This window comes from Chelonia mydas, chromosome 11 (genome assembly GCF_015237465.2).
Source record: "Chelonia mydas isolate rCheMyd1 chromosome 11, rCheMyd1.pri.v2, whole genome shotgun sequence".
NCBI classification, from domain to species: Eukaryota; Metazoa; Chordata; order Testudines; family Cheloniidae; genus Chelonia; species Chelonia mydas.
This window is the reverse complement of record NC_051251.2, coordinates 35,761,743-35,783,155: the sequence shown is the minus strand read 5'-3', so window position 1 is coordinate 35,783,155 and position 21,413 is coordinate 35,761,743. Positions and strand designations below refer to the sequence as shown.

The 21,413-nt window shown below is 39.6% G+C and overlaps 1 protein-coding gene across 4 annotated transcripts in view; it reads right to left on the bottom strand.

The window, feature by feature from the left end:
• The window catches only part of LOC102940288 (sodium channel protein type 2 subunit alpha), a 124,267-nt gene that overhangs the window by 88,733 nt on the left and 14,121 nt on the right, over positions 1-21,413 (bottom strand). For all 4 annotated transcript variants that reach the window (XM_043525358.1, XM_007056630.4, XM_043525357.1 and 1 more), the window contains exons 2-4: positions 8,541-8,859; positions 5,216-5,334; positions 158-247 (exon numbers count right to left, since the gene is read on the bottom strand). In XM_043525358.1, the coding sequence (XP_043381293.1) occupies positions 158-247; positions 5,216-5,334; positions 8,541-8,807 (476 nt within the window). In that variant the 5' untranslated portion in view covers positions 8,808-8,859. The remainder of the gene's footprint in view (positions 1-157; positions 248-5,215; positions 5,335-8,540; positions 8,860-21,413) is intronic.

Sequence of the window (21,413 nt, the reverse complement as noted above, 5' to 3'; positions counted from 1 at the left end):
ATGGTCTTGAGTTAGAGTCACAAGAGATAGAGGAAACAAGCAACAATGTCACAGTCTAGTTGTTGTCAATTCATATTATCTTAAACAACATAAGATCACTTACAGAAGCTCATATCACATTTTTTGAATATATTTAAAGAACATGCATTTAACTTACTCTACATTCTTTGTCCATTCCGGAGGGTTACTCATAGTCATAAATACACAGTTGGTCAAAATAGTGCACATAATAAGCATGCTGAACAATGTAAATTATAGTCAAGGAACATACATCAGAAAAATCTCATCATAAAAAGAGTATCACATGAAGATCAACATTTAAGCAAATTTTCATGATCAGGAGCTACTAATCCCTTCACTACTCTGTTGATGCTCAAGGCAAAAGCCCTAAATATCTCAGAATTTTCTTAGTTGTTGCTTTACAGTTAAAAGAGAATAATCAGCCATTGAAATAAAAAAGTCTGACATAAAGAAAATTGAAGTTTTAGAAAGAGATGATAGATGGTTTTTTAATAAAAAAGAGTGACTTGAGAAGGGGAGGACTGTAGTGCAATGGGATAATGCAACAATCTTTCAAGTCTGAAGATACGTACACAAATCTGATTTAGCTCATTAGTGTCAAACAGCTAAATTTATAGTTTCTTCCCAATATTGCTATGCTTCACAAAACCACAACATAATTTGGCACATTTTTGTCCCTGTTCAGGGCTAGAATATTACATATGTTGCAATGCAGGCCTATAAGACATTGGAAGAGAACACAGAGAAATTTGTCCCATACTTCAGGGGGAAGCATGAATGACACTGGCTTGTGCTATATTTGGCTTTGATTATAATGTTTAAATGATTTTGGACCAAATTCTGTTCTCACTAATTCTGATCCAGAGTAAACACTGAAGCAAATCCAAAATCACTACATTAACTTTGATGGAGTTGCTCTGGATTTAACCCATTCACTATCCGGAGAGATAAAACCTACCATTGTCCAATAAACATTAAAGTACACCAAAATGAAAAACATACAGACATATGATATATAAAATGGCCACACGGTGGCACCAAAACCTACAAAATGTTAAGAACATTTGTATTTTAGAGACTTTGAGAACTGCTTTAGCCTGTGGCCTATTACTAAAAACATAGGTGCAGATGGTACTCCTGCTCAGGAATACCAGCATAAGGCATAGCAAACACTATGATGTTCCCCTCATGGAGTTTCCTCTGCAATCTTTTGATAGGAAGTGAGGTTTCCAACAATACACTTCCTTCTTCCAAGGCAGAAGCTTAAGTTCTAGCTTCTAAATTACCCCTCCTTCTCTACTCCAGCCCTGTCACAGGATAGCTGGTCCCTGTGAATAGACCAGGCCCAGCTAGCCTGTGTGAGAACAGGTGGGCAACTCAGGCCAATTGAAGGGGACAGGGCTATACCTGGAGCAACAAAATACTGTTGGAGGACAAGAAGGAGACAGATGGGTGGGATAGGCTGTGTCTAGGGCTAGGAGCAGAACCAACTCCTGTGGTGGGGTCCTGGGAGCAAGGGGCCAGGTGTCCAGGAAGCCTTGGAGCTGCTGTTGCAGAAGAGTAACAGAGCTGGCTGAATAAGGACTGGCTAAGAAGGAAGCTGGCCAGGACTGGGAAGCTGGAAGAAGCAGGGTTACCAAAGACCCCTGGGAGAGAAAGCTGTGGAACCCTACAACGAAGGCTGAGCTCAGGGAGTGGTTTTGTTTGTTTGTTTGATTTTGTATAGATGATAAACCTACTTAAAGGAGACTGGGTGTGACAGTGAATACTTGCAAGCTGGAGAGAAGCTCTGCCAAGTCACAAGCCTCATGCACTCTCCTCCAGGCCCCAATCCCTCTTCCCCTCACCAACAAATTGCCAGACTCACAGAGAGCCTTCTGCTGAGTTTAGAGAAAAATGAGCAATGCTGTACCAGAGGCAACTGACCACCACATGTTCTGCATGAGATTTCCATTCTGTGCATGGATACTAAGGGTACAATCAGTTCCTCTTATCTAATCATCATAAAATAATAATGGCTATTAACCCATTCATGCAAAACCACTTTGTCTTAGAGCATTGAGTTAAAACATTAATCTCAGTATAAGAATTGAAGTTTTTTGCAAAATAATTAACTTTTTTAATTCATTTAGCTAAAATTCCACTTACCAAGCAGCCACAAAAGAATCTCAGCTATGTTGCTATCACATAACTATTTAATGATGAGAAAGACAGAAGTTCTATCCTGACAGTGTTATAACTCCAACTATAATTCTGATGTCATTGAGCCCATCATTCCACCCACTTTCCTTAAAATCAAATTGTAAATGTAGAAATAAAATGCATAATAATGCCCTTGTCTGTGGTTTGCTTAGCAACAGAAAACTGTAAAAATATAAATATCCAAGGGGACAGAGGAGCAGTGTGCATGATATATGGTTTTAAAGCAAACCTTGAAAGAGTTATCATAAACACGCACATGACTGCATCAAACAATTAGGATAAGGAGGACATGTAGCATTTAGGTAACTAGTCTATAGTTTCACTTTCCTACAAATAATATATAACATTGGCTCCCGTTCTGTGTGATGTCTCAGTATGCAATCCGCTGGTAAGATCACAACCACTAGGGAAATCTGTTTAAAACACGGAGACTGAAGAGTGTGTGAAGAGGTCAGTAAGTACCTTTATTTTAAAGTTTTCCCCTTATATTAAAGGTTTTACAAGGCTTTTCAATAAAAATAACAAAATAAAGAATAGAATAGAATAGAATAGAATAGCAACTACAAAAATCACAATCTCTAGTGTACTTTCTTCTTGCAACATTTAATATCTCTGCCCTCCGAACCATCATGCCAAGGCAGCACATAGCACCCCTTCCAAATCATTCTGCTAATTTGCAATATTTGAAAGATCCCTTCTTCTCAGAATACTGTTTGCTATGATACCACAGAAATTCAAATCTGAAAGGAGCAGAAGACAAGGGGAAGCAACTCTGAGGAGTTTTTTCAACTAATCTAAAATCATGTATTTTAAGAATTTTATACATTGATATATTGCACAGGGCTTACAAATGGTTTTTATAGAAATGCCTCCTAAAAGTTGCATGCCCCTACTGTATTGTTGCTTCTGAGAAGTGTCTCACTTCAGAGCAGAATGGAGAAATAACAGGAACATGTCTTTCCCGCACTGTAAGACACATGCCCACCCCATTTTTTCATATTATGTGATCCCAACTACCCACACCAAGATCAGCTCCATGATCCAAGAGAATTCCATACTGGGTTGAAGGGCGTGATATTACCAGCACAGTATTTAGTTACCTTGCAACCTGGAATGGGAGTACAAAAACTAGACATTGAGGGATCTTACAGTAATTTAAAAATAATTGACATAGGGACATTGAACACATTAAAGTTATTGAAGTTACTGGGTTTGTTATGCCAATTGCATGTTAGCTTTAATTAAAGAATGTCCTTTTAAAATCATGTGAGCATCTCCATATATATAGAACACAACTCTGAGAAACGATGGGAGTAACGCTATGCACACGCTTCAGGGCTCTGATGATATAGAGCAGTAGTTCTCAAACTTTTTTTTTTGCGGAGCACTTCAAAATTGCTGAGTGTCTCGGAGGACCACTTAATGATCTTTCCAAATGTTGTTTGTACCGTTAGCTAACTATTGTAAAGTGCTTTGGATAAAAGTGCTATATAAAAAAAACTTTATAATAATTAACATTTTTTTGTTCTACAAATAAAAGCACACAACTCATTTTAATATCAGTAGTCTTACCTTTCTAATGAGATGGATGTGCCCTCTCTCCCCCACCGCAGCAGCCCCCGAGCTCGGGCTGGGAAGGAGGGGGGGTCTCTCCCACTCTCTCCCATCACAGCAGCCCCCGAGCTGGGGCTGGGAAGAAGGGGGGTCTCTCCGCTGCCACAGCAGCCACAGAGCTGAAGCTGGGAAGGAAGGCCATCTCTCCCCGGCAGCCACAGCCCTGGAGCTGGGGAAAGTTGCCTATTTCTCTGGCCGCCACAGCTGTGCATGTCCCAGATTCCCTCCACCCCCTCTTTGCGGCCCACTGCCCCCTATCACCTACCCTCTATTCCCCACAAGGCCACCACCTCACCTTACATATGCGTCTTCTCCAGGGTCCAAGAGCCTAATTAGTGGAGGCACGCCTGTGTGGCTCCACTAATTAGGTGGGTGGCCCTTCGTTCTCTTGTGTGCAGCTGCCCAGGTGCACACTTTAGAGGGAACTATCCACGGACCACCTGAATGGAGGTCGCGGACCACCGGTGGTTCACAGAGCACAGTTTGAGAACATCTGATATAGAAGGACTCAAGTTTAACACTATAAGGTTCAATCTTGCAAACACACTGAGCACTTTGCTTACTACCTTGAGTAGAGCCACTGATGTCAAGGCACTCACTACTCAAGGTAGTGTTTGCAGGATCAGATCCATAGTTACTCCTAGATTCATATGATTTATATCTATCGTAGAAGAGAGACAGAGTCATATATTGGGTTACTATCATTCAGTTTTTGAGCTTCTCTGTGCACCAGTCAGAATGCTCATGAGCTACTTGAAGATTAAAATTAAAGTACCTCCAGAAATACAAGTACATAAAATGGCAATGGTTATAAGAAGCAAAATAATGATAAAAATACATATAGGACTGATAATTTATAATAAAACTCAGAATTTCAAGGAACCCTATTAACCTACTCTACTACAGTTGTGATCTGAATCAGAAAATGAAAAGGGGTAGAGAAATATTTTCTGCAGCAGTTCATGCAAGCTAAAACTGGGGATCAAAGATTATATATATTTTTAATGCAAAGTGTTACTGAAGAATTGTAAAGCATTTTAAGCAACATACCTGGAGCATGTGAAAAAAATTACTGGAGAGGGGAATGGGCAAGTAAAATAAGTGGGTAATACAGGAGATGGAAGGAGAAAACATAAGGAAAGTGTGGTAAGGAGAAAAGAAGAGGGAGAGGATTTTCTGTCTGGCTTATGATCTCACCAGAACAGCAGCAGAAACGAGAGAAAGCGGAGGTAGAGAGAAGAGAGAAAGAAAGAGGATGGAAAGAGCATTGTGGATCATACCTGTCCTGGGATGGCCTACCAGCTGATGATTTAAATACTAAAATAAAAGCAGCATTTTGTTCATTAATATTTTGAACCAACCACTTGAAAAAGGATATGAATGTACCAAAATTTTAATAGCTATTTTTCTAAGAGGATTGAAGGGAGTTAACATGTACACAGCAGAGGTGGCACTGAATCGGAAGATTGCCTTCCCTCTATTCAATACTATAAAAGTCTGAAAAAGAAAACAAAATGAAAAATTGTATTTAGAAAATATGTACAGTGTGGACTCTCATACTGTGCATCACTTGTGCTTCATTGTTATTTACAGTTAGCTGAATTCTGCTCTCATTTACACCTCTGCAGACTCAATGACTTCATGTCTAGTTCACCTAACATACAAGACAGCCTCCAACTGAATTTCTACAAGTAGAATCGTATGAAAACATTTCAACAGCATTGTTTAGAAAATACAAATATTCTATGTCTTATTTGACAGAGGACAAAATGTGCTCTAGGTGTACACACCATTTGATATTTGCGTACTGGTGCCTATCTTATCATGCATATTAAGATATGCTAAACATAATTTTTATACATTCATTAAAACTTCAGAATTCCCTACAACAGGTATCTGCAGTAATTATGGTGTCATCCATATAAGGAAATGGTGGGGTGGAGTGATAAACAATGATGGCCTGATTTTTCAAAGGTGTTTTGTAAACCTTATCTCCCATCAAAATAAATGGAATGGAAGATGCTCAGTGCCCTTGAAAAAGAGGCCTCAGGTTTTTAAAAACCACGCGCTGTATGGACATGATGTGGCATATTCAGATTTTCCTCTCATGCACAAAGTTAATTTTTTTCACAAAAAAAGTAAAACTAAAATTTTGTATTCTTTTTTATATTTATCATGAGGCTTTTTTGGCCATGAATACATCTACCTTTCATTTTTAACAATTTAAAAGCTTATCTGTGCTACCTAATTAGCACACAGAATTCAGTGAAGATTTGTATTTCAATTCCTACCCTCTGCCCACAGCTTCAGTAATAGGTTATATATTTTGATTGTGTTAAAATGGCATTTATAAATGGAACAGCTTTGAATGAAAATATTTTCTTAAAACCAGAGAAGCCAAGAAGGCTCAACCTTTTATTCAACACACCTTATACACCTAAGTCTCTGAAACATTTATATTCCACATACACATGGGACCAAACTAAGACGGTCTCTGCTCAGGCAAGCTCAGAGGTGGGAGAGGCTTGAGCTGCTTTCCTCCCGATGGAGGAGAAAGCCATACTGTAAATAGCTGTGCTCCTTGACTGTAACAGAGACTTCTTTGCACTGCAGGCAGCACTGGACATGTCGAAAGGGACAGAAACCAGTAGTATTGCCAGTGGCCCCACTGCATCAGCTAGGATGGGAGGGCAGCGCTTGAGGAGGGCATGCTATGCTTTATGTACAGGTATAGTAAGTGCTGCTGCTGTATCCCTTGAGGCATAGTACTTCCCTCCACCAGAATGAATGCTACAACTTTTAAATCACACACTGATTCTCACCCCCAGCCCTCTACTGACTCCCAGAACCATATTTTAGTCCTTAATGAGCCTTTATTTTGGTCCTCAGTACACTTGGAATTTCATTTGCTTTTCACCACATTTTTGACCCCTTCTCTCTTTGTTTCCCTTGGGACTTCATCCCTTTATTTCAGGAAATTCTGGCTGAAATCCTGAGCTCCTCACACCTTTTCTACTGCCCTTATTCAGACAAATTCTTATTGAAGCCATCATTTGTGTGATGCAAGCTTGCTGACACACATTTATGAAAGGAAAATGGAGCCTGACCTAAATGTACAAAACTCAAGGAAAATCAGTGAAAATTTACAAAAAATTCTGATCATAATGCATAAACTTGTAAAGCATTTAAACCACCATAGTTCAGAAAAATAACCTGGTCTGCAACATCACTATCCCATGGCCAATTGTGAAACTGTTTTAGCAATTAGAAGGAGGCGGCTATCCCATTTTCAGTATTAATAGCAATAATTACTTTTCTGATGTCTAAAGCGTAATGATCTTGATGATAAGTTTCAGATCTCCAACGGTGAGTCCTACATCATTTTTAGTGGAGAACTGAGGGGGGAAAAAACCTAGCAGCTGGTGCCAAATCCTGCTTGCCTTACTCCCAGACTTCAACAGGACTAGTTACTGGAGTAAGGCAAGCAGAATATGATCCTAAATCAAACAACTTCATTTTCAGATATAACTCTCAGTTTAGCCACAGCATGAAGTGTTTGTCAACATGTGAACTTTCAGAACGCAACACTGAGCAAATAAAGACACATATTTCTTCTTAAGGCTTCTTTCTATCTGTCTTAAGCTCATCTCATCATTATATTGCTGTGGTTTCAGAACTGAAAATGGCTAATGGGGATTGATATAGTTCCTTTGTTTGCTCAGTTAATGTATGTCTCTTAATAGTGATTGTTTTTTTGTTTTTGTTTTTAGAGAGTACTAGTTAATTCTCAAGGGGAATATATTTCCATATACAGCAAAAAATCCTGAAGACAGAAAATTCCATGAATTTCAGCTAGCAGAGTTTACTCTGGCTTATCCTGTGATGGAGCGGGTTTTTCTGTTGTTGGAGTATGTACAGTGCACGGCCCGAAACCTGAAGATCTGGGACATCGGAGGAAACAGGGCCTCGTATTCTGTATTTCTCTGCCTGGCTCCAATGGGACATATTACAGGATTATGCAAAAATGTTACCTTTCTATATTTCTATTTCAATAACATATTTTTAAAGAGTATAATAAGAAGTTTTTTATGTTATGAATACTCCAGCAAGGAGCCCCACCTCTTCCCATATTTCCCTGCCTCTTTGACTGCAAGCTCTCCTTTGAGCCCTCTATTACAGCAACCTTATTCTGGATAAGGAACATGCTTCACAGACTAACAGTCCTTCACCCAAACTATCTAGGAAGAAGATACAATGTCTCTGTAGATTACAGGGTGAGGAGGAATGCATTAGGAGCACACTGGTATACTATCTCTGCCTAACGCCTCGCCCCTGACAACCCAAAGCAATGAGAGAATGGATCAGGAATAAAACCTAAGTTTTCCACATAATAGTGAAGAAAACAAGCAAGAGGGCCATTCAAGGCAGCTTTTCAGTGGGTTTCATAATGAAAATACTGACATCCTTAAATGACGATTTCACATACAGATACAATAAGAGTGAAATGCCAGAATAAACCAGGGGCCTGATCCTGCAAACATGTTTTACTGGATGCAGTGCCAAAGAAGTCAACTATTGGAGCACTACATCTGGGTTGGGCCCAAAGTAGTGGAAAAAAGGGAGTCCTGCAGAGGGTCTATATCATTTTAATACTCTTAATCTCTAACAGAAACATCTTAACTGCAGTCTTAAGAAACACTCACTTTTTTATTGATATAATATGGGTCCAGATCCTCCAAGGGCTCAGACACCATTCCTGGAGGTATGTCGCCGTAAATAAATGGCAGTGTCTTTCCTGCCTCCAGGTCACTGTTTGGTTTTGGTCCATTTTCATCATCGTCATCTTTACGTTCTTGTTTAGACTTCTTAGCTTTTTCTTCAGCAATACGTTGTTCGATAGCTGCAAGTGACTCTCTCGTGAAATAGTGGAAGCTGTCAGGTCCTGGTGGTACCAGCACTGATTGTGCCATCTTTTCATCCTGCACCTCTTAATTACCGTTTAGCCTCTCACATAAAAAAGTGCTAAAAATATAAAAACACAGAAAAATATTAGACTACCACCACACAAGCAATTTAAATTGATATACCTTCGTATCACTGTCTGTAGGGCAATTTATTAAATAGGATACTTGTATGAGAATGGGGTGTTGTGAAATTGATCCATTCATTCGTTTTTCTTTCAAGATAGGGCATTTAACTTTTCATTTGGTCTCTTTCAGATGTCTGGAAAAATAACAAACCTTTAAAATTGTAGTTTAAAATTAATTTATTGCTTATGAAAAGTGATGAATTTGCAGCTATAGAGAGTGTATAAACTAATTTTAAAAGTAAATAGAAAAATTGTTTCTTTTCTTTCTCCCCGGAAAATGCTGTGACCATTCTAATGAATGAGATAGTTACTGGGTAGTATAAAAGGATGTTTTCCCGCACACTCACTGAAATAAATTAACAGTTAAAAGAGTGTTTATTATGTGGTGTCGGGTGGTGGGAGCATCCAGCACAATTGCCCTTTTAACACTACCACCATGAAAGGTCTTATGTCAGACCAACCCTCCCTCTGTGAGGAGGTGTGGACATGGCTTCCTCAGGATCCCATCATTGACACTGAAAGCATCAGCCAGAAGGATGCTTGATAGAGTGTGAGGTGCTCCCTCTTTTCAGGGACAAGCATGTTGGCTTCACAGATTAGGGAGCAAGGAACCAGGCTTAAGTACCGGAACGCAAATCCCCTTTCTGGTAACATATCATGTGCTGAAAGAATTTCTGTGTTAAATCCAAATTGGTCTTCGCTACGAAACATTCTTAGACCCTTTACTATCTGTTGCTATCTTTAAATTGTATATATTTTGCCTAATCTTCAGAACTGAGAGCAGAACCATCTTCTTTTAAAGCCACCTTATACTTCTGCCAAAAATGACAAATGGAAAATATTTCCAATGCAGAGATACTATGATCTGAAATAATGAATGTAATCTGTGCATTTGATAATTTTCCCAAGATTTTTTATCTGAATGGGGAAATTATATTATTCATGTAATAAAACTGCAAATGTAAATCAAGATTAACAGCTTCAGTGCCAGATGATATACCAGAAAAGCAATTATCAACTTAAAATGATGTGACAACTGAATTTTCCTGCACAATCTGTTTTTTTATTTCCCTACTAAGTACACATAGACTTTTCCGACTCCACCACAGCTGCAGCAACTTCATGTTTTCAGAGCTATCTGAATAGAAGCTAACACCATGTCTAATTCTCCATTCTTCCGTCCTCACCATACTCATATCCATCTCCTCCAAAACACACACACAGCCATGCTGCAACTTCTGCAGGTACATCTGTGAAACATGCTCTCCTACTGCAGTCAAATTCACCTGGTGCATCCTGCCATGGATGTTTTGGAGAAAATTGCTGTTGGAACACATGTATAGTTTGGTGGCAGCAGAAGGGTTAATTATGAAAATGAAAGTGGTCCTACTGCAGAATCCTTACAGATTTTATTGTTAATGATAGAAAAAGACAGAATCCTCTCTAAACACTATAGGTTACAATTTAAAAATGCATTACCAGTATAGAATCTTGCACCTGTGTGGATCTGGAACGACATCATGAAGAATGCAGCTAAAATTCCATCATGCCTTTTTCTTTTTTCTTTTTTTTTTTAATTCTCCTTCAACAGACCACACCTAACTTCCTGCTAAAGGATCCTGGTTATTGAAGTAAAATCTGGCATTTCCTGTGCAAGAGACTACTAGCTGCTGTAATTGTTACAACCATTAGATGGCATTCATATATGATCACAAGACATTTTTGTAAGAAACCAACTACAGAATTCAACTAGAAACTTTTGATACTCAAATACTTGCTTAACCTGAGGCTTTTGGATTGAAACTCTGGCTTTTACAGAATCTTTCCAGTCTTCACGACTCTCTAAACTCATGCAACACCTGTTGATGCTGAGGTCACAGATATTAAAAGTGCGAAAATTACACTGATCAAAAGAGAGGAGGGATAGAGAAATGGGTGTTGCCCAGGCTGGCTGCAACTACGGCAGTTCTTGAGACCTATGGCAGTCTAGATTAATTTAAGGTAAGGGATACATAATTTTTCTAATGAATTAGATATATTTGATGTCTTTTCAATACAAGCAGCAGAGAAATGCAGCTGTTGGGTGCAAGTTGCGGGTAGAGGGTGGCAGGTATGGGAGCTCAGTACTGCACTGAATCTATGCTCAGGTATGCAGACAGGATTTACAGTGCCCAAACCAGATGCAGAAGCAGGAACCTCAGAAACTCGACCCCGAGGCAGCCCACTGAATAATCCCCTTTGGGCCCCACTCCAAATGCTACCTTATTTCCTTTTCCTTTTCTCTCTCCTGCTTTCTCTGGATTTTCTATTCTTAACTATTTTTGTTTTTATTTATTTTTTTCATGTACTCACCTGGCTAGCTATCCTTTCCTTATCTCTTCACCACTATGTTCTATCACTCACTTTTTACACCCATACTTACCCTTATCCATTCTCTCTCAAGCACTCATTCATTCGTTCTTTCACTCCATATCCATTTCATTATCCAGCAGCTACCGCTTTTCTCTTGGGTTGTGAAGAGGAGCCCAAAGAACAGTGGACCACTGCAATTTGAGGCTCGAATGGAGAAGGGAGGAGTAAGAAAACCATGAGGCACAGGAAAAGCCCACTCCTGTGGCCTTGACAGATGGAGTCAGGAGGGAGGGAAGCATGAAGCCACGCTGCAGCTTTAGGGGAGGAGGATTATGAGACAGAGCCCCAGATTCAGAAGAGATGCCACTCTGGGGGAGAGGGTACAGAGCAAGAGCCATTTACTCAGGTAGTAGGGAGAAAAGGAGAGAAAGGTGTCCAGAGTTTCAAGAGGAGGAGTGGAAGAAAAATAGCTGTGTGATTTTTTACTGTGGTCCAGAGCCCAAGGGGAGCCACTGCAGTAACTCATGCACTGTGTGCAATCTCATCATCAGAGTATTAGGTAACAAAATAAAATCCCACAGGGGTCAAGGCTGTGTCATTGTTCAGCACAGCAGTGCTCAGAACAAGGGAAGCTCTCTAGCTAGGCAAGGGTTGATATGCAGGTGTGGTAGAGGCATACCATCCCAAGCTTAAGACAATTGCTTTAGGTATCCCCCAGCAGCAGCCCTGTGTGTTCTAGGTCTCAACAAATAACAATGTATCTGTCTTGATTATTTCACTTTGCTTTAGACTACAATTTCCCACCAATACTCCTTCAATTATTCTTTAAATACATAATTTAAACCATGCAAATGTACAACTCAAATAGTAACTATCCATAAATACAGTTAATATGCTTAATTCAAAGACATCACACATTAAATACTTTAAGTCATGAGATTTCTACTATAGCGTCTAATGTCATGTGGATTATATACATACAATACATAGATATGTATATGTATACATAAAAGCTCAAATAACCCAAATACCTCAAAAGCTTGCCTAATCCACACAGTTCGGGTAAGAAGTCTGATTCCATCATTATTGTAATGTAAGATAATAAGCACCACAAAACTAAGCAGGAATGCTATTCTCCCTCTGCAAAGGCCATCCTGTATCCTGAAGAACAAACACATGTACAGAAAGGAGTGATATATACACAATGAAGATATAACAAAAAAGGGACCAAGCGACACACAGAAGAAGAAAATAGTGAGAGACAAGTAAAAGGACACAGAAATAGCAAACAAGATGAAAAAATACATTTGCAATACTAGAAAGAAGATGACCGAAAGCCTTGATCCTGCAGTTGACAAGAAAATCAGTGGGGAATACTCATAGCAGTAAACAATCTGATTGGATAATAGACTTTAAAAAGTGTGGATGTTATATTAGTAGTTAATTTGCAAAAGTTGCATAAAAAAGTTGAGATGTGTGATTTTTATTGTACTAACGTAGGGATTTGAGATTCTATGGCACCACAACCCAAGCTCTAACATTTGCATGCATAGGTTAAAAAAGGAGCAGTGGAGACAGAGAGAGAGAAAGAAACAATGGCAAAGTGTGAAGTGAAGTGAAAGGGCACTGTGGAGTGGACAAGTGGGCAGCAAGTACAGCACAATGTATGCTGCACTATAGAGAACTATATACCTATAGGGAGTAGAATACATTAGTACAGCCTGGATGTGACAAAGACAGGGATGACCACTGGAAGAGCTGTATATGAAAATAATGGCTGACTCTGCAGAGAAGCTGGAGATGGTAATAGCCACCTAAAATCTTGATTGAGTTTATAATTAACCATACCTAAGATAGATAAGATCAGCAACAAACAAATGTAGACCTCAATCAAATAAAAAATACAATATAACCTACATGTACAAATTTTTTAAGTATACGTAAAACCACACAAAATGTTAATGGAGAATGAAAAGTTGTTATGATAAGATAGTAGCCAGTCTTGATCACTGTCTCAACATAGGCCTCCAGGTCAAAAGAGCAGCCAATGATGAACTCCATGAACATCTGTCTCACTAGTGATATCTACCCATACTCCCTAAAAAGTGGGCATTTCACTTGCAAACTTCTGAAAATGTCCTTAAAATGCTTCTTCTTGACCATAAATATCTCTTGTGTTTTGTCTTTTACTCATTCAGAGAAAAAATCATCCCTGTGCTGAGGACCCACACAAGGGGTAGAATTTAAGTGGAGCATAAGTGATGCTCAGAGCCTTGTGTAGGAGCTCTGCATTGGTGTGAATTTCACCCTCTGATAAGGTAGATTTGAGAGAACCCTGTCATTCTTTTTCTGACATCCTAGGAGCATTTGGCACTCCAGCTAAATTAATCCTGGTTAATAAACCCCCAAGAAAAACAAATTACCAGCTTTTCCCGCAGGGACAGCTAAAAAATAACTACGTCCATTAAATGTAAAAGTGGAGAATTTAAATGCACAATTCAGCAAATTCAAAATCAATGTTCCTATGAGCACAGCAACCATGTTGCACATAAATTGTAATTCTTACCACCACTGTGCTGTAGTATTTCTCATACACAATTTTTTCTATATTATTAGATACAAATATGAAGCATGTTCAAGGATCCTAGAGTATGTACTATACTGTGCATGCTTTACAGAGTCAATTAAAGTCATTTATATGTAAAGTATAAAATAAACCATATGTTTAAAATGGAATTTCTTCTGTCTTTATTTTTTTTAAGAAAAAATATTTTACTCTTCTGGACTTTGAAACTTAGATGGCTTCAGAAAATTGGCAAATGTAATTCATTTATCTAACTTTTTGGGTAGAATGGCACAGCCATTTCCCATATCTGAGGAGATCTACATGAGAGTTCCTCTTTTTCAAATCTTAAAAGCCATGTAGCTAACAAGGAACATCACACTGGTCCTCCCCTGACAACTTTACAAACTATGCAGTAGATCTACCTGCAGGGTCTCAGCCAACAGTTCCTGTGTGTCCACTTGCTTTGACCAGCACACTTTATAAACAGCCAGATTGCAACCCCTCTTACTCACATTTGACTGATGGCTCAATAAAGCGAGGGCATCACAATCTGGCCCAATGTGCACCGCTGCCCTTTATAGCCCTTTTATACCTTCAGTACACTTTTGATTAAACAGCTAAGTTAACCCCACACACGCATATGCAGTACAGCCTTCATTAGCCAGCATTTTTAAAGCTTAGAAACATTTTCTAAGCAAAATATACTGTACATATATAGTGTGAGATTTTGAAAGGATCAAAACTTGGTCAAATCAAAACCATATATTATCAGAACACATTAAGAAACTTTTCCCCAATGAAGTCTATTTCCATGTCAAATTTCAGTTTTTTACCTTCAGCTGTTTCTTTAAAAAATAGTCACTTTTTTTACATTGGGAAAAGTACATATATTTCTAACACTCTCTCATATTTAAAATGGCTGAACAGTTTTTACTTAAACTTTCCAAACATTCAACTTTAAGAAGAGTGAAAGTATGGCCAATTTCAATTCCAGAAGTAAAAGCTCCACAAAATTACGTGCAACTGAAATAGGGTATGGCATGAAAATAATTATGCAACTTTAACCAAAGTGTAGGGTCACTGTAGTTCCTACTATAATTTACAATGCAGCATGTTAATGTTACTCTAAAAACCTTAATCTTCAAAATGCCTGAGTTTTGTGTGTTTAAATTCTCAACCTTAATCTTGCATTGACAGTTTGTTTTTTTACTTAATTTTCTCATTCCTCATTCTTAAAAGAGAAATAAAATCAAAAAAGAAGAAGAAGGAATGAGAGTTTTTAATTATGTTCCCTTCGTATGTTAGATATTCAGTCAAATACACTGACACCTTAAGGAAGTGCTACAATCTCTTCCTTTACATACTGTGACGAGCATGTGTTGCATTCAGAAACTAGGTGCTGCTGGTATTACAGGTTTGTCACATTACAGGTGGCTCACAGGACAGCCCAGAAAAGAGGAGGAATTGAAGGAAGGGGGTGAATCTCTGGGGGGTTTATGCTTCTGACAGAATTTTGAGGAAGATGGGAGATAGATTGCAAGCTTGTCAAACGTGGTTGGAGGGTGAGATCAGAGGGGGGTCATGGGTCTGTAACACGAACGAACAAAGGGTTGGAGACTTGTCACAGGCCACCTGCAAATGGGATTATGACCATATTATGGGTGTCTAATTCTATGCACAAACTTCCATGTTCTGTTCTCACCTCAGGTTGTGCTGGCCTGGGGTGGGAGAGCCTTGGTGAGTTGTGGGGGATAAGGTCAGGCCTGAAACAGGCTCCCAGCACATTCTGCCACAGCTTCACTTTACTCCCTTTGGCCTCTCTCATCCCCCCTCTCTCGGGTGTTGCCCACGCAACCTGTTGTCTTCTCCTTCTCTTCCATGCTGCCAGCTAAGGAGCAGATGGAACAGACAGTAAAGACAGAGTTGCTCTGCCTTCATCACCAGCATCTGGCTCCACAGTGATCCACTGTGGCCAGGAAGAATAATTGCAGGAAAAATTCTGTTCAGTCCCTGTAGCCCCACTGCATGCATGAGATCCCAGCAGTGCACTGTGTGAGAGAATGCATAACACTTGGCATCCCTGCCTAAGGGAGGGAAGTTGGAAGCTGGGAAGCTATTTTTTGAGGAAAGCCAGGGATCAGGTCAGCCCATGACATGAGTTACAACAGCCTCGGGATTGCTGTTACATTGGGTGCAATGGTCCCTAAGGGGACCAGGATCACCATTGGCCCTCTATGTATCCTTTATGCCAGGCAGGTGGCCTCCAGCAGGAGCAGGTGGCATATGGCCAACTCTAGGCTAGGTGGAGGATTTTACTATGTAAGGAAAATACCAAATTACCCTGTAAGGAAAGTTTAATGGCCTCAATTGCAAGAGTTATTTTAGCGCTATGTATGCCAGGTTCCTGTTACTATAGCATTAAGAAAATAACCCAATTTACCGAAATTAAACAAGGCTAGATGCCTGTTATGAATTCTTGCATCAGATAAGTGTATTTCACTATTATGGTTACAGAAACAAGTGTCTAAAACAATGTGGTGAAAAGAAGAAAAGAACCAGAAAAAACAAAGGTAAAATCTGTATGAGTTTAAAGACTAAACTATTTGAGGAAAGGCAGACCAAGTGGAATAAACTGATAAAAGTGTATTACTACAACAGCGATATTATAACAAGTACTGTCTCATCTCTGGTTATCCTTTATCTTGTATATCTGGCACCCTCACTTTTATCATTTACATAAGAAACTGTCTTTTTCTGTCAACAATTCTATTTATCTTTAGTTCAAAGTCAGTAAACAAACAGAGGCTGCACAGAACCCCGCCAATCAGGAAAGGGCTCACTGGGAGAGCCAATCAGGAGAAGGCTTACTGGAGCAGCCCATATATATAAAGGGCTGCTCAGGTGAGCAAAAGGCAAGCCTCCCTGGAGGGCAAGGGGGAAGGACTGTCTGCCAAGGGGCGGGGCAAGGCAAGGCAAGGCAAGGCAAGGCAAGGCAAGGCAAGGCAAGGCAAGGCAAGGCAATAGAGCAATAGGGGAACTCTTGGCTGATGATGACTAGACTGAGGCCCTGAAGCAAGGGCAGGGAAGGTGCTAGGGCTGGGGGAAGTGGCCCAGGGAAAGTAGGCAGGAGGGGCAGTAAGTGTTTACCAGTTATAGGGTCCTTGCCCCACCCCCACACAAACACACTCTTTCCCCCTACTTGCCAATGAGGAGAGTAGCCTAAATCCAGACTGCATTTTGGCCCTGAAGCCAGTGGCTAGACTAGAGACTGCAGTTGGCCACTGAGGCAAGTGGAAGGACTGAAGTCTGGGAGTCACATGGGTCAAGATGGTGGAGGAAGTGGAAGTAATGGTGAGTGAGACACTGCTACTAAAAGGTGCCCTGGTGGTCCAAGAGAGCTAATTCCCAGCATGACCAGTAGGAGGTGAGTCAGCACGGCTACAAAGGTCCTTTGGTTTCTGCATAGCCTGAGCAGAGTGAGACTGTGCTGAGTCCTTGTGCAGTTACTAAAATGTGATGTGACTTCTCTCCTGCCAAACCTGACTCCTGAGTGCTTATTTAAACATTACTGTTATAAACATATGAAGGTATTTAGGATTGAAGCCCCATATCAGTCTTAACTATAGCACAATTACAAGAAATTCCACCGTGAATAATTTTTATCTTTTGGGAACAAGGGTATTATGCAGATATAAGATTTTAATTTCATTGTAACACCCAATCAGTGGTTCTGGGCAACTAACATTAATCATAGTTCTGGTCTGAAAAGTGACTGTGATGTTGTGTTAGTTACACATTTTTTATGTCACACTGATTTTTAGATCACTACTGCTCAGTTTACAAGTAAAATCATATATGAACATAAGAATGGACATACTGGGTCAGACCAACGGTCCATCTAGCGCAATATCCTGTCTTCTGACGGTGGCCCGTGCCAGATGCTTCAGAGCAAATGAACAGAACAGGGCAATGTATCAAGTGATCCATCCCGTCATCCAGTCCCAGCTTCTGGCAGTCAGCTGTTTAGGGACACCTGGAGCATGGGATTGCATCCGATCATCTTGGCTAATAGCCATTGATATCTCTGTCCTCCATTAACTTATCTAATTCTTTCCTGAACCCAGTTATACTTTTGGCCTTCACAACACCCCGAGGCAACCAGTTCCACAGCTTGACTCTACATTGTGTGAAGAGGTACTTACTTATGTTTGTTTTAATTCCTAATGCCTATTAATTTCATTGGTTTACCCCTGGTTCTTGTATTATGTGAAGGAGTAAATAACCGCTATCATATCCCCTGCTTAGTCATCTCTTTTCTAAGATGGACAGTCCCAGTCTTTTAAATCTCTCCTCATACAGAAGCTGTTCCATACTCCTAATCACTTTTTTTCTCTGTACTTTTTTTTCAATTCTAATATCTTCTTTGAGATGGGGCAACCAAAACTACATGCAGTATTCAAGTTGTGGGTGTACTATGGATTTAGATAGAGGCATTATGATATTTACTGTCTTATTACCTATCCCTTTCCTAATGATTCCTAACATTCTGTTAGCTTTTTTGACTGCCACTGCACATTGAGCAGGTGTTTTCAAAGAACTATCCATGACTCCAACATCTTTCTTGAGTGGTAACAGCTAACTTATGCCACATCATTTTGTATATATAGTTGGGATTATGTTTTCCAATGTACATTACTTGGCATTTATCTACATTAAATTTCATCTGCCATTTTCTTGCCCAGTCACCCAGTTTTATGAGATCTCTTTGTAACTCTTCAGGCAGCTTTTGACTTAACTGTCTTGAGTAATTTTTTATTATCTGCAAAATTTGTACCCCACTGTTTACCCATTCTTCTAAATCATTTATGAATATGTTGAACAGCATAGGTCCCAGTACAGATCTTTGGGGAACCCTGCTTTTTACCCCTCTCCACTGTGAAAACTTACCATTTATTTCTACCCTGTTTCCTATCTTTTTAACCAGTTACTGATCCACGAGAAGACATTGTCTCTTATCCCATGACTGCCTACTTTGCTTAAGAGCCTTTGGTGAGGGACCTTGACAAAGGCTTTCTGAAAGTTCAAGTACACTATATCCTTTGGATCACCCTTATCCTCATTTGTTGACTCCCTCATGATTTCCCTTTACAAAAGCCGTGTTGGCTCTTCCTTGACATATCATGTCCATCTATGTATCTGATAATTCTGTTCTTTACTATAGTTTCCACCAGTTTGCCTGGTACTGAAGTTAGGCTCACAGGTCTGTAATTGCAAGGATAGCCTCTTCAGCCTTTTTTAAAAATCGGCATCACATTAGCTATCTACCAGTCATCTGGTAGAGAGACTGATTTAAGCAATAGGTTACATACCACAGTTAGCAGTTCTGCAATTTCATTTTCTGCAATTTGAGTTTCTTCAGAACTCTTGGGTGAATACCATCTGGTCCTGGTGACTTATTACTGTTTAATTTATCCATTTGTTCCAAAACCAAATCTACTGAAACCTCAATCTAGGTCAGTTCCTCAGATTTGGAAGAGAAAGAATGGTTAAAAAGAATGTTTCAGGTGTGGGAATCTTCCTCACATCCTCTGCAGGGAAAGCCAATGCAAAGAATTAATTTAGCTTTTCTGCAACACCTTGTTTTCCTTGAGTGCTCCTTTAGCACCTCTATCGTCCAGTGGCCCCACTGATTGTTTGGAAGGCTTCCTGATTCAGGTGTCCTTAAACATTTTTTTTTTTTTGCTGTTAGTTTGTGGCTTTTGCTAGTAGCTCTTCAAATTCTTTTTTTAACCTACCTAACTTGACTTGACAGAGTTTATGTTCCTGTCTGTTTTCCTCCGTAGAATCAGATTTCCAATTTTTCAAAGAAGTCTTTTTGTCTCTAACCCCCTCTGTAACTCTGTTTTGTCATGGCAGCATTGTTTTTGTTCTCTTACTGGTTTTTTTATTATTATTTTGGGTATACATGTAGTTTGAACCTCTATGTTTTTAAAAGGTTTCCACGCAGCTTGCAGGTATTTCACTCCTGTGATTGTTCCTTTTAATTTGTGTTTAACCCGTCTCCTCGTTTTTGTGTAGTTCCTCTTTTTGAAGTTAAATGGTATTGTGGTGAATTTCATTGGTATTTTTCCCCCCACAAGGGTGCTCAATTTAATTACATTATGGTCATCATTCCTGAGTGGTTCAACTGTAGTCACCTCTTGGATGAGATCCTGTGCACCACAACGTACAAAATCAAGAACTGCCTCTTTCCTTGTGGGTTCCAGCACTAGCTGCTCCAAGAAGCAGTCATTAATGGCACCTAGAAATTTTAACTCTGCATCCCATCCTGAGACGACATGTTGCCAGTCAATATGGGGATAGTTGAAATTCCCCATTTTTATTGGGTTTTCTATTTTTGTAGTTCTCTAATCAAACTGAGCATTTCACAATCATCACCATCCTGGTCAGGTGGTCGGCAACATATTCCTACTGCTAGATTCTTATTATTCAAGTATGGAATTTCTATCCATAGTGATTCTATGATACTGTTTGATTCATTGAAGATTTTATTACATCTGTCCTTATGCCTTCTTTCACATTACTGCCACTCCCCCACCAGCACGACCTACTCTGTCATTCTTATATACTTTGTACCCTGGTAATACCATCTCCCATTGATATTTCTCATTCCACCAAGATTCTGTGATACCTGTTATATCAATATCCTCATTTAATACCAGGCACTCAAGTTTTCCCATCTTAGAATTTAGACTTCTTGCATTTGTATACAAGCACTTATAAAATTTGTCAATATTTAGTTGTCTGCTTTCCTGGGATGTAACTGAATGGTACTCTCTTTCATTTGACTAGTTCCCTTCAGTTCCTACCTGTACTTTATCAACTTCTGTCCTCTCCTTTTTACTAGGATATAGAGTATCCTTTTAATAAATCCTCCGCTAAGGGATGTGCCTGTCCGAACCATGTGCTCCTCTGTACCTCTTCCCTCCCCTGCCCCTTAGTTTAAAAACTCCTCTACGATTATTTTTAATAAGTGTAATATAATACATGCAAGCTTAATGTGGGATCTGAAAGTGAATCTATATTCTCCCTCGCTCATACATCATCACTAGCATTAAAGATTCTGCAGGCCAATTTTGGTCTTTTTAAACATGTGTGGGAGGTAAGTTTGAGAGTCAGGAACCCCTCACTCAAAATGACCTGCTGCAAGTAACCTTTCTTTTAAACCAGAGGATTTTAGACATGAGTGTTATAGCTGATAGTAACTGTTGTTATATCAGATGGTAAGGGAGGGAGGTTACCAGGACACAAAACATTTAAGGGATTAAATGTCAAACCTAACACCTTAAAATACACCAAAATCAGCTAGAAGCAAGTGCAGCTCATAGAACACAAGTGTAAAGCACTGTTGCAAAGCATCACTATGCAAGTGGATTACTGCATTCGCTGCCATTTCTGAATGGTCTCAGGTACAGCACCAACTCCATCTGTACAGTATATCATTTCCATTCATGATATCTGAGTATGGGACTGACAGAAGGAAATGGACAGTTTGGTGGTAATTGAACT